The sequence below is a fragment of the Cebus imitator genome, unplaced genomic scaffold (assembly GCF_001604975.1).
Source record: "Cebus imitator isolate Cc_AM_T3 unplaced genomic scaffold, Cebus_imitator-1.0 Scaffold14, whole genome shotgun sequence".
Classification (NCBI taxonomy): Eukaryota; Metazoa; Chordata; class Mammalia; order Primates; family Cebidae; genus Cebus; species Cebus imitator.
Window position 1 is genome coordinate 6,971,901 of NW_016107329.1, and position 12,788 is coordinate 6,984,688.

The 12,788-nt window shown below is 38.1% G+C and overlaps 1 protein-coding gene across 1 annotated transcript in view; it reads left to right on the forward strand.

Annotated features, from left to right (window-relative positions):
* The first annotated feature begins 422 nt into the window (after positions 1-422).
* MYO16 (myosin XVI) overlaps positions 423-12,788 on the forward strand; it is a 603,751-nt gene continuing 591,385 nt past the window's right edge. Inside the window, exon 1 of the mRNA XM_037729044.1 lies at positions 423-755. Within this exon, the coding sequence (XP_037584972.1) occupies positions 560-755 (196 nt within the window). The 5' untranslated portion in view covers positions 423-559. The remainder of the gene's footprint in view (positions 756-12,788) is intronic.

Sequence of the window (12,788 nt, forward strand, 5' to 3'; positions counted from 1 at the left end):
AAGTGCTAAGTGATTAAGACAACTAGTGCAGTTAAAATAGTCACGTTCTTTTAGTGGAAGTCTAATCAGGTCTCTGATACCCCAGGCAGCGCCTCCCCTGCAGAAGTTCAAGTCCCTCTTTGCTCTCTAATCACTGTAGAGTCAGCCTCCGCTCCACCTGCTGGGAGTGTTTTGACAGAAAGCAAGGACTTGGCCCTTGGCAGCCTCTGATCCCTCCAATAAATAAGGCTGCTGGTCTTCACGCCTCCTCTTCCCTCTGCCCCACTCCAACTCCAGTCCTCCTGTGTAAACCTTTAATTTTTTTTATTGTGTGGATTTTAATGTTCATCATGCTGGCTAATTTGAGTGTTTTTAGAGATAAAAGGAATGCACATATTAGAGTTCAATGCACATTCAGAAATTAAGCCTTTTTTCTTTTTTTACCTTGAGCAGGCTAAGGCTTCCCTATTAATTAACGAGCTGCACTCCAGCTATCCAGTCATAAAAGGACAGGAGCCAACTGCTGTGGACTGATTTTGGGGCAGCCTTTGAGTCAACCTGAGCTGATTTGTTTTACGGAATGACTTTTTCTCTTTTAAAGTCGATCTACAGGAATCAGCCTCATCTGCTGTGTGTGTTGAGAGGTGGGGACGGGGGAGGGATGTGTCAGACTGAGCGTGGACCAGAACTGCACTTGGAGACTTTCATTGAAAAGAGAGGAGAGATTTCCAAAGGTTGTATTTTCCTTCTGGTTGGAGCCTCTCATCCACACTGTGGTAAGTGGGTCAGCTCTGGTTCACTCTACCTTTTAGAAGAACAGGAGAAATCCATGCAGAATTAACTCTGCATTTTCCACAAGTGAATTTAATTTCCCTTGTTTTAACTTTAAAATGTGCATATGTCAGTATCAAAAGTTTTTTCTTCGCTTTGGCTTTGTTTTTGCTTTCTGATAGCTACGTTCAGCTCAATCTAATTCAATCATTTTCTTAAAAAATTTAGCTCTAATTAAAGCTATTAAAAAAGTCTCAGTTCTGAAAGTCTTCATGAGTGAAGATGAAATGTTGAAAAATTTTGAAATATAGACAAAAAAGTGATTTTGTCAGGTATAAATGTTTTAGTAAAGTCTTGTGGACAATTTAAGATTGAAGCTCATAATAGAAAATAGTATTTTTTCTTATTCAAGAGCACATACACATACATTTTAAATGCCTGTATAATGTCTAATACAATTAAAACAGACACTATTTTTTTACAATATGTGATGTGTTTTGCATATATCATATTTTCACAAAACATAAAACATAATGTGCTTTTTATAGAAACAGTGTATCTGCGTTATCTGAATTATTCAGCCTTGGCTGTTTTTTATAAAGCAATAGCCACCATTTGATAGACAAAACCTAGTGTTAGATAGATCAGCAGGATGACTAAGTTTACAGTAGTCTACTATGTATTTCAAAATAGAAGATAATATTTCAAATGTTTCTAGTATAGAGAAAAGACAAATTCTAAAAGTGATGGATCCCAAGTACAGTGATTTGATCTGCAAAAATTAGATGAATGTACTAAATTATCACATGTACCCTGAAACGATATACATCTATTATGCATCAATAAAAATTAAGGTAAAAGTAATAGCCATTATTTATGAATGCTTCCTTTATTCAAATGTTAGATCTTTGATGCATTATTTCACTACATATTTACAACAAACTCATGAGTTAGACATTTATGTTACTCTCTTAAGATATATGTTTATAGGAAAGTGACACATACACATGGTTAAAGTAAACCAAATAGTACCGAAGGTTCACAAGGAAAACCTACAACCTCTTTGCCCCATAGCCATCCTTACCTAGTTTTGTACCCCAGAGCAAAACATTTAACTATTTATGTCTTCAGATCTTGGGGGATTTACCTCCAGATTCCTAAATAATATGTCAAGTCTGCAATTGTTTATTTTTTAAGACGTTGTCTGATCGATTTCTTGCCATTATGGATAGGGATTCACCATTCTGCATCTCCTGTCACCTCATTGTGTTTGATACATACATGTAACCTTCAGTTTTTCTCCTGTCAGTCACCTTGGTAACTTCAAAAACGCTTAAGCCTCTATTTATTGTTCTATCAACTATAGACAGTATTTCTCAACTCATTTTATAAAATGCAATTGGTAGTTCTTCTGCCCTCTCCTGCCCTGCCATTCCCCTCTCCTTTCCCAGCTCTATCAGCCATGGCTTGCTTTTGATCAGCTTGAAACATATGAAATTGCTGATGTGTGATTACTGGTGGTTTCATGTGGTTATGGTCAAGGTAAAGAACGTGAGATTGTGTTTCATAACCATTGTAAAGTCTTCCATATCTGTGGGATGGTTTCAAGGTGGAAAACCAATTCATATTACTTATTATCTTATAACGCTATAAATGTGTTTATAAACAGGGATACATAATAGAAAAAGATAACTTTTCCTTCTTTAGCAGCCCTTATTGCAAGGGAGAAGTTTCCTTAGAATAACTCTCCTTTTGAATAGTCCACCATTCCCTTACCCATGGCTGCTCCACCTCTGAAAATACCATTAGTACTGAAAAGGTGAATCACCAGCACCTTGGAGATAGCTGCTTTAGTGAGACATGGAAACGGGGGGAAGAGATCAATATCAGTGTTACTTTCCTTGGTTTATTCTGCAAATATTTATTGAGCAACTGCTATGAGCCAGAGATTGTCAGGGCACAGAACGAATCACACAGTGAATCTGATTCCTGCCTTCAAGTTGCAGACACTCTGGTGGTAGTAATTTGTGTGTGGCTCTCCACAAATAAACATTGGAGTGATGGAGAGAGAGACAGACAGACAGACAGAGAGATGGAGAGACAATTAAACTCACCTCTAATACAGAAATAGTTAAATTCTTATTTGTGGTAAGCAGTCTGGAAGATTTTATATTTCCATAATTTTAAGAATTAAGTTGAAATTTACATAACAAACCAAATCGAATTGTCTTTCCACGGTAGAACAATATTTTTAAAGGTTGTTATTCGAGTGATAGGTTGAAGCTTTTTGTTTTGTTTGTCTTTCAGCTGTTACTGTCAAATATGAGTTGAAAGTGTCCATTTTCTGTTACTGGACTTGCTAATTCATAGAAAAAAAGCAGCTTTAATTGTGAAGTAGGTAGTTTTGTTTCACATCATCAGAAACTCTTGAACAACCTTTGTTCATCACATTCCCCCCTACCCTTACACCTTCTCAGGGCAATGTTGTCCTGAGAACTTACGTGATTTGTAGAGATAAATATGATCTCCACTCACTCCATTTTTATTCACTGGAACATAAAACTGCTTTGATTGAGACCAAGTGCAAGAAATCTGTGTTTGAACATCTGGAGTACCGAACAATTACCTGTGGTTTATTTCTGCTTGTGTAGGTACGCTTTTTTCCCTAATATCTTGGGAAAACAAAGGTTGTGTTCACTCTAGGCTGTTACTTTATAATTCAAGTATCAGTCATAGGTCACAGTCTGCTTATAGCTAAGAAGGCTATGTATACCACAAAGAAGAGTGTCTGGATCACAGCACTCTATTTGTCTGTTTGGCATCAGCGAAGAAGTAGAGCTATCCCAAAGGCTACTCAATGGCATTAAAAAAAAAAATCAAATGCCCGCTGTGAGGTTTCTGTGAATTTCTAGGGAGCTAAAAATTTTTATGGTTCCTTTTGGCTCTAAATTACTCCTCCACCAATTACTATAATTTTCTGTTTGTCTTACAAAATTCACATGCTTTCCCAGTTTTGGGTGGAGAGACTTCAGAGATGAAATGAGGTCCTTTCTTTGTATCCTTGAACAGGGATGGAAAGAAAAGTAAATAACAGAAAATCCATTCACAAAGGCCATTTTCGAGCATAGCAGACTTTATGCAAAGTTTGGGAAAATTTTCTTCAACTCCATGTCCAGTAATTTGGTCATCCATTTGCACAATCATCCATTGTATTTTTAGACACACCCCCAGGACTTATTTGTACAAACAAAATTATTCAGCTGAAAAAAGTCAGCAGTACCTCTCTAATTACTCCTATTTACCCGAATCCTTGACTTTGTGAGATCACATTTTCTTGGACTCTGATTCTGATGCAAAACTTTTGGCAACATTTCCCCGAGAGAGTGTAAGGGTAGGGGGAAATTGATGAACAAAGATTGTTCAAGAGTTTCTGATTATGTCAGACAAAACTGCATTTGTACCTTGGCTCTGATATTTACTGATCATTGGCATTGCTTAATTTGCTGAGCTTCTAAGTTGTAGCCTCCTTGTATGAAATGTGGGTAATTACAACATTTTACCTACCACATAGAGCTGTGAGCATTGAATAACACAATGCATCAAAGGTGCTTAGCATTGTGTCCAGTAACTGGTAAGAAGACAATAACTTTCCTTTGTTAACATTGTATTATTAATGCTGCTGCTGTTGACCTTTATACATCCAGAAGACCTTAAGTTTCATCAATCATCTTTAGAAATTTTTACTACTACAGAATTTACTACATTTAAAAATAGTTCCCTAGGAGAGAAACAAAACTACAAGACAAAAGGTAAATGGTGGGGAAAACCATACCCTAGAGCTAGTGTCATGACTGAACTATTTCACTTTCTGTTAGACAGTCTAGGACTTTGAAGTGTAAATACTTTGAAACTTAGCAACCAAGGTATGAACAGGAACACTATTTTTTCTTTCGTTTTATGGTTGCTTTTGCAAAATTTAGTAAATGTAGCCCATAACAGACCTTTGTTAGTGATAACATTCTTGCCTTAAATGCCGACCATTTATTTTACTATGCATTTTTATAAGTAAATAAGCCTTTTCAACTTTATATTTTCCAGCAGGTCTTATTGAAAATGCCATTATTTTTATGCCACTTTTCCTCATGAAGATTTTTATTTTATTTTACAGAAAGAAATAGGAAGAGAGAGAGAAAAAAGTAATCCCAATTCCTTTTTACTTGAGGGCTTCTTGTGTGGCTTTGAACTCGGCAGGTAGGGTATTTTGACCCATATAAAAGCCTTACAAAGGGACCACATTTTCTGTGAGGTAGACAGAGATCACTGTGGATGTGTGCTTCATTCAATGCCCCGTTTCCCTTTGCAGATGTGTGTCCCATGGAGCACCGCAACTGAATTTTAAGCTTTTGAAAGTAATATCTAGTATTTGATGAATTTGGACTGTGTTGTAAGAAAGTGGAAAATTGGAAAGCTCCCTAAAACCTGTTAGAGAATTTCCTATTATTTATTTTAGCTATACACCACCAACAGAGTAATTATTTGAACTTTAATAGGTTCCATCCCAATAAATTTTTTAAAAAATGAGAAAACATAATTTTAAATCGCCTATATATAAATTGTATACAGAGGAAACTATGGGGAATACCAAATTAATTATTCTCTGCTCAAAGAACTATAAATCATATGGTCAGCTAAAACTCAGATTAGGGACTAAATAATTTATTTCTTTTTTAATATGACAGTATAGTAATTTGGTTTCAAATTTCAAGATGATTCTAAATTCTTCCATGCAGTGTATATGTGCCCAGAAAAGTTATAAGACAATCCTAGGGACCCAGAGGCTGTGCACATTCACCTGCATCCCAGACCTTTGTCCCAAACTCCAACCCACCCCGAGCCTACATTTTTATATTTCTAGTCCTTGTATTTGGACTAAGGCAAGGTAGGCAGTAGGTGAACACTGCTGAGTGTTTGGTTATTCGGCTTTTATGTTGTCTTGAGGCAGTTTACCAACACATTCAGGAACCTGCAGCTATTCCTCAGGCCTCTCAGTTTGGGAGAGTGTGACTTTGCAATTGGTGCTCTTGATTCTTTTGACCTGCTGTGGACTTGATGTGACTCAACCAAATTCATATGTTGAACCCAAATCCCCAAAGTGATTGTATTAGGAAGTGGGGCTGTTGGGAGGTGAGGAAGTTACAATGGTGGTGGGGCCCTCATGATGGGATTAGTGCCCTTATAAGAACACACACTAGAGTTTCCTGTCTGTCTCATTGTCATGTGAAAATATGATGAAAATATAGCCCAGGAAGAATTCCACCACCAGACACCAGGTCTGCCAGTGCCTTGATCCTGGACTTTACAGCCTCTCAACTCTGAGAAGTACTTGTCTGTGATTTAAGCCACATGGCCTGAGGCATTATCTTTTAGCTGCATGAACTGACTGAGGCACTACCTGCACAGGCATACAGCATTTCATCAGTTTTTACAGGATGTAGACCTCTTGCCCCTTTGGTTTTTTGTAGCCTGTTTTTCCTTTCCTTAACTCTTGCCTCTCTGATGCACTCTTTGGTAGTCATTTTCTATATAATTGCAACCTTAAAAGAACATGTATAGATTTTTAAGAGGTTCAAAGATGTTTTGACAGTAATTTAATTCCTTCTTCCAAGGGAAATATTTGAAAATCAGTCTAGTATAGAACATGTCACTAATAACTGAAAACATTAAAATGTAGCAAAATATGGAGAAAAATTACATGTTATGTTGTAAGTGTGGCCTGGGGCCTTGCTTTTGAGAAATCATCTGTCTTGACTTTGAAATATTAAATAAGCCTATATTGGAAGTGGTAGTTTAGCCCTGCAATATTCTGAACAATACTGAGGAATATTTTCACTCCAGAAAATAGTTCACTATTTGTAGAAGAACCTTCATTTTGAAACTACCACCAATGGAATCCATTTTCCATCTCTACTCCTGCAGCTTTCTCTTATTGACTAAAAAGTTTCTGCTGAATTTGGAGGCAAAACTAGAGAAACTGCAACACCTGCTATGAAGTAGTGGAACAGGTATAGAAAAGCATATCCTGAATTGAGGGAACGTTCCTGGAGAAAGAACTTGGAAAAATGTCCAGTTTCCATATAAGCCCTGGCTATGCAGTATGTGGTTTGAAGTGAAATAATGAGTCTATTGAAATGTATGTAATAAAAAAGGACTTAGACTCAGACTCTAAAATAAATAACCAAGGATTTGTTCTTTGTTTTTAAAAATATATTCCAAGGGAGTATCTTGAGAATTTACAAAACACGTGTCTCACCTAAAAACCAGCTGAGAATTAGATTTGATGTGTGTCATGATTGTGTTGGGGATGAAAAGATAACAGTCAGTTTTGCTAATTAGGAAAATCCTGGACATATTTACATCATCCTACAATGTTGTGATCAATCTAGGAGGCATTTAATTGACTACTTTTCCTAATAGAGATAATGCATGTGTTTTGAATTGTTAATTGGCTCTAAAATTAGATTTAGCATATTTCTAAATTGAACCAAAGGTGGGAAAAATTCATGGGCTTAATCTGAAATAGGTTATTTATCAACTTCATATACAACTTTGGTTTTTTATGATTTTAGATGTTGAATCTTTGAAATAATAGTTATATTATCTAATGATAACTTTTGACATTTGGATAGGTCATTGTCTTTACATTTTAAATTTAAGCTTCTTTTTTGCTTTCAATTCATGTGATTAACTTCTTGGATAAACTTGTGAGTTGGCTATCACTGCAAGTTGATTTGAATGGCTTATTTTTTGACCTACAGCACTATCTATATTTTGCTATATTTAGCAGTTTGATGGCTATGTTTGTACCAGGTTAAATGAACAAAGGAAGGTCAATAAATCATCCTGTTACAGCTAACACATATGCTTATGCTATTTTCTTGTCTCTGAGTCAAGCCTTAATAGATTATTCTTTTCCAAATCTTTTTTTCTTAAACACTAGTGATTCTTGATCTGTAACAAATACATTCAATAAATATATTGAGTGCCTTGTATTAGTCTGTTATTACACTGCTACAAATAAATACCTGAGACTGGGTAATTTATAAAGAAAAGAGACTTAATTGATTCACAGTTCTGTGTGGCTGGAGCGGCCTCAGAAACCTTACAATCATGGCAGAAGGGGAAGCAAACATGGCCTTGGGCAGGCGAGAGAAATGCAAAGCGAAGGAGGAAGAGCCCCATTCTAAAACCATCAGATGGCATAAGAGCTCACTATCACAAAAACAGCATGGGTGAACTACGCCCATGACTAATTACTCCTCCTGAGGTCCCTTCCCCAACAGTGGGGATTATAATTTGGATAGCAATTTAAGATGAGAGTTGGATGGGGATACGGAGCCAGACCATATCAGTGCCTATACTGTGTATAACCTAATGAGGCATACTAAGATATTTTGGTGAAAAAGACATCCCTGCGTCAAGGAACTAAATCTGAAACTCCCTTTTGGGAAGGCCAGGCAAGGACTAAAATAGTGACTTGTAAGAAAGAATCAATTAGTAAGACCAAGGAAATGAAGTAACTTTTAGCAAAGTATGGACAAAAATCATAGTGAGTGAATGGAGCCATTTATTGCAATGGCGATAGCACAGAAGAACTGGCAGAATAATCAAGGCAAAGTTGAGATGCTAGTGAAGAAATTCTTGACAGTACTACCTAAAATATTAACACTGAAGTTGACTTAAAGTTTTGAATTATTGAAGTCATCTTTAACGTATAAGTTTAGGTCCTAGAGTCTGAACTTTTCTATCATAAATTTTAGTTTAATACTTGATTTTTCTGATTTTGATGAATATTTCATTACCTGATTTTTATTTTAGGGAAAGATTTTAAATAAGCACTTACCAATTTAATTGCAACTGTGTTTCTGTTTTCCTCACTACATTGTCAGCCTTGGAGGGCAGGTACAATGTCTGTTTTTCCACTTGTGTACCTCTGCACAGTTCATGGCAATGGGTAATATATTATTGAATAAATGGTTGGATGCATAGATGGATGGGTGGATTGGTGGTTGTCTAGATGGAGGAATGGATTTGGAATGTCCCAGCAGGATTATGTATATTCAAAATGTTCTATCCATGTGTATCCATTTCTACTTTTTCAGGAATTATCAATGGAGTGTTCTGTGGGAAATAACCCATATCTGGTAGTGACAATGGGTTTTGATAATAAGCAAAGCCCTTCTATCCTTTATCATAGTCCTGCATCACAGTTATATGCTTGTTCAGTTATATATGATCATTTCTTAAAGGACTGACTCTTAGACATAATATGGACTCCTGTGAAAGAACTATACTTGAAACCTAAATATAGCCAAAAGTGCCAAGAATATAATTACTTCGGCTTTTAAGGAGTCAGTCTTAGTAATCTATGTTTGCTTATCTTACAGGAATATTCATCATCTGATTTGCTCCGTATGAAAAAAATCCCTTCCAATGTCCAAGTACCCTGCAATGTTTTAGGGTACTGATATGGTCTGACTCAGTATCCCCACCCAAACACCTTGAATTGTAATCCAAATTGTAATCCCCACATGTTGGGCAAGGGTAAACATGGGATGTGATTGGATCATTGGGGTGGTTCCCCCATGCTGTTCCCATGATAGTGGGTGAGTTCTCATGAGATTGATGATTTTGAAAGGGGCTATTACTCTTTCACTTTGCACTTCTCTCACCTGCCATAATGTGAAGAAGGACTTGTTTGCTCCCCCTTCTGCCATGATTGTAAGTTTTCTGTGGCCTCCATAGCCAGGCAAAACTGTGAGTTAATTGAACCTCTTTCCTTTATAAATTTCCCACTCTTGGGTATTTCTTCATAGTAGCATGAAAATGAACTAATATAGCAAATTGATATCAGGGTAGTGGGGCTATCAAGATACCTAAAAATGTGGAAGTGACCTTGGAACTGGGTAACAGGCAAAGGTTGAAACAGTTGGGAAGGCTCAGAAAAAGACAGGAAATTGTGGAAAAATTTGGAAATTCATAGGGACTTATTGGAGCAAAGGTCACTCTTGCTATGCTTTAGCAAGGAGACTGATGGCATTTTCCCCCTGCTCTAGAGATCTGTGGAACTTGAACTTGAGATAGATTATCTGAAATTGGCACTTATGTTTAAAAAGGAAGCAGAGGATAAAAGTTTGGAAATTTTGCAGCCTAATGATGTGATAGAAAAGAAAAATCCATTTTCTAGAGAAATTCAAGTCTGCTGCAGAAATTCATGTAGGTAATGAGGGGCCAAATGTTAATCACCAAGACAATGGGTAATTTGTCTCCAAAGCATGTCAGAGACCTTCTCAGCTCCTCTCATCACAGGCTAAGAGGCCTAGGAGAGAAAAATGGTTTTGTGGGTAGTCCCAGAACATGGTACCAAGTGTCCCAGCTGCTTTAGCTCCAGCCATGGGTAAAAGTCAAGGTACAGCTTAGGTCATTTTTTCAGAGGGTGAAAGTCCCAAGCCTTGGCAGCTCCCATATGATGTTGGTCATCTGGTTAGACAGAAGTCAAAATTTGAGTTTTGGGAGCCTCCACCTAGATTTCAGAGGATGTATGGAAACACTTGGATGTCCAGGTAGAAGTCTGCTGCAGGGGTGGAGCCCTAATGGAGAACCTCTGCTAGGGAAGTGTAGAAGGGAAATATGAGGTTTTAGCCCCCACATAGAGTCCCCACTCCTAGTGGAGCTATGAGAAGAGGGCCACAATCCTCCAGACCCCATAATGGTAGATCCATTGACAGCTTGCACTGTGCACCTGGAAAAGAAACATTCAGTGCCAGCCCATGAAAGCAGGGTACATGAAGCTGTACCCTGCAAAGCCACAGGGATGGTGCTGCCCAAGTACCTGGAAGTCTGCCTCTTGCATCAGCATGACCTGGATGTGAGACATGGAGTCAGAGGAGATCATTTTGGAACTTTGAAGTTTAGTGATTGCCCTGTTAGACTCAAACTGCATGAGGCCTATAGCCCCTTTGTTTTGGCCAGTTTCTCCCATTTGGAACTGCTGTACTTACTCAATGCCTGTATCCTCAAGATAGCTAGGAAGTAACTAACTTGCTTTTGGTTTTACAGGCTCATAGATAGAAGGGACTTGCGTTGTCTTGGATGAGACTTTGGACTTGGACTTTTGGGTTAATGCTGGAATTAGTTTAGACATTGGGGAACTGTTAGGAAAGCATAATTATGTTTTGAAGTGTTAGAAATATGAGATTTGGGAGTGGTCAGTGACAGAATCATATGGTTTGGCTTTGTTTCCCTACCCAAATCTCATCTTGAATTGTAACCTGAATTGTAATCCCCACGTATTATGGGAAGGACCATGTGGGAGGTGATTAGATCATAGAGTGGTTCCCCTATGCTATTCTCATGATGGTGAGTGAGTTATGAGATCTGATGGTTTTTTCAAGGGCTTTCCCCACTTCTCTCAGTACTTCTTCTGTGCCATATGAAGAAGGACATGTTTTCTTCCACTTGTTCCATGATTGTATGTTTCCTGAGGCCTTCCTAGTCATGCAGAACTGTGAGTCAATTAAACCTCTTCCCTTTATAAATTCCCCAGTCTCAGGTATGTCTTCATAGCAGCATGAAAATGAACTAACACAGTAAATAACAAACTAATTCATATACTTGCTCCCAGACTCTTAGAGTGGTAGTGTTGGTATAGAAAGAAAGGAACTCCCGCAGCTCCGCTGTCTCTTGTGGAGCTTTTTGGGACTGAACTCAGTGCACTCACACTTTCTCCAAAGCCAGCCAATAACACAAGAGTGCTATGTACCTTCTCACCCTTTGCAGTCCTTCCATCTGCCATTCTTCTGCTAAACCTTAACTACTGGTTGTTCTCTTAGGGTTTCACTCCTCTCTTCTATCTTGTGCCTTCCCCTGCAATTCTCTGATCTTACATTGCTCTCCCTCAGCTCAATCTCAGCATGTCTAAAAACTGCTTATATTAAAAATAGGCAGTGTAAACATCATCAAGCTTCCCTTGATTTTCTCAGCTAGTTGGGATCTCTTTCCCACAGCACTTTGTAATTCTAACGATCGATAATTATCACTTTCAGTTTTGCAGATTTCTGGGAACTCTGATTTTAGTTTCTATCATTGCTTTGGAAGCTTCACCTGATCATTTCAGTCATGCTTGTGGGTCTAGGGTGGCATCTAAATGTGGCCTTTACTGCATGCATCGGGGGCCTGTTATCCAGCCTTTGTAGCTCCCGGTGGTGTGGCCTCTGCCTTTGCCCTGCTCCCCTGTAGCTACGTGGGTGTATCCTTGGTTCCTCTACTAATAATTTGCCATTATATATGAGTGGCCCATGCTGCATGCCCTGCTTAGGAGCCTTCCCCTAAATAATGCTGATTCGTCATGCACACCTCGTCTTGAAGCTTCCTCAACAAACCTGGCCAGAACCCTCCCTCCCACCCCAACAGCTAAATTACCCCTTTCCCATTCTTTTCTTTCATCATAATCTATTCCTGACTTTCACGGTATTTTCACAAATGCTATATGCACATTAAACATAATAAATACACACAAACATATATATACACACATAAATACATATATATCTGTGCAGAACCAAATAAATATCTGAACCAATTTACCCACAAATGATTTTTCTTTTTGAGACAGAGTCTCACTCTGTTGTCCAGGCTAGAGTGTGGTGGCATGATTTTGCCTCACTGCAACCTCTGCATCCCAGGTTCAAGCAATTCTTCTGCTTCAGCCTCCTGAGTAGCTAGAATTACAGGCATGCACCACCAGGCTTGGCTAATTTTTTGTATTTTTAGTGAAGACTGGGTTTCACCATATTGGCCAGGCTGGTCTCAAACTCCCAACTTCAGGTGATCCGCCCTCCTCAGCCTCCCAAAGTGCAGGGATTACAGGTGCGAGCTACCCTACAATGATATTTTTGAAAGTATATCTTTGTTACCAAAATCAATGTAAAAGAAATTTTTAATCTTCATTTCTTGAAGGACATTGAAAGGGACCCAATGTG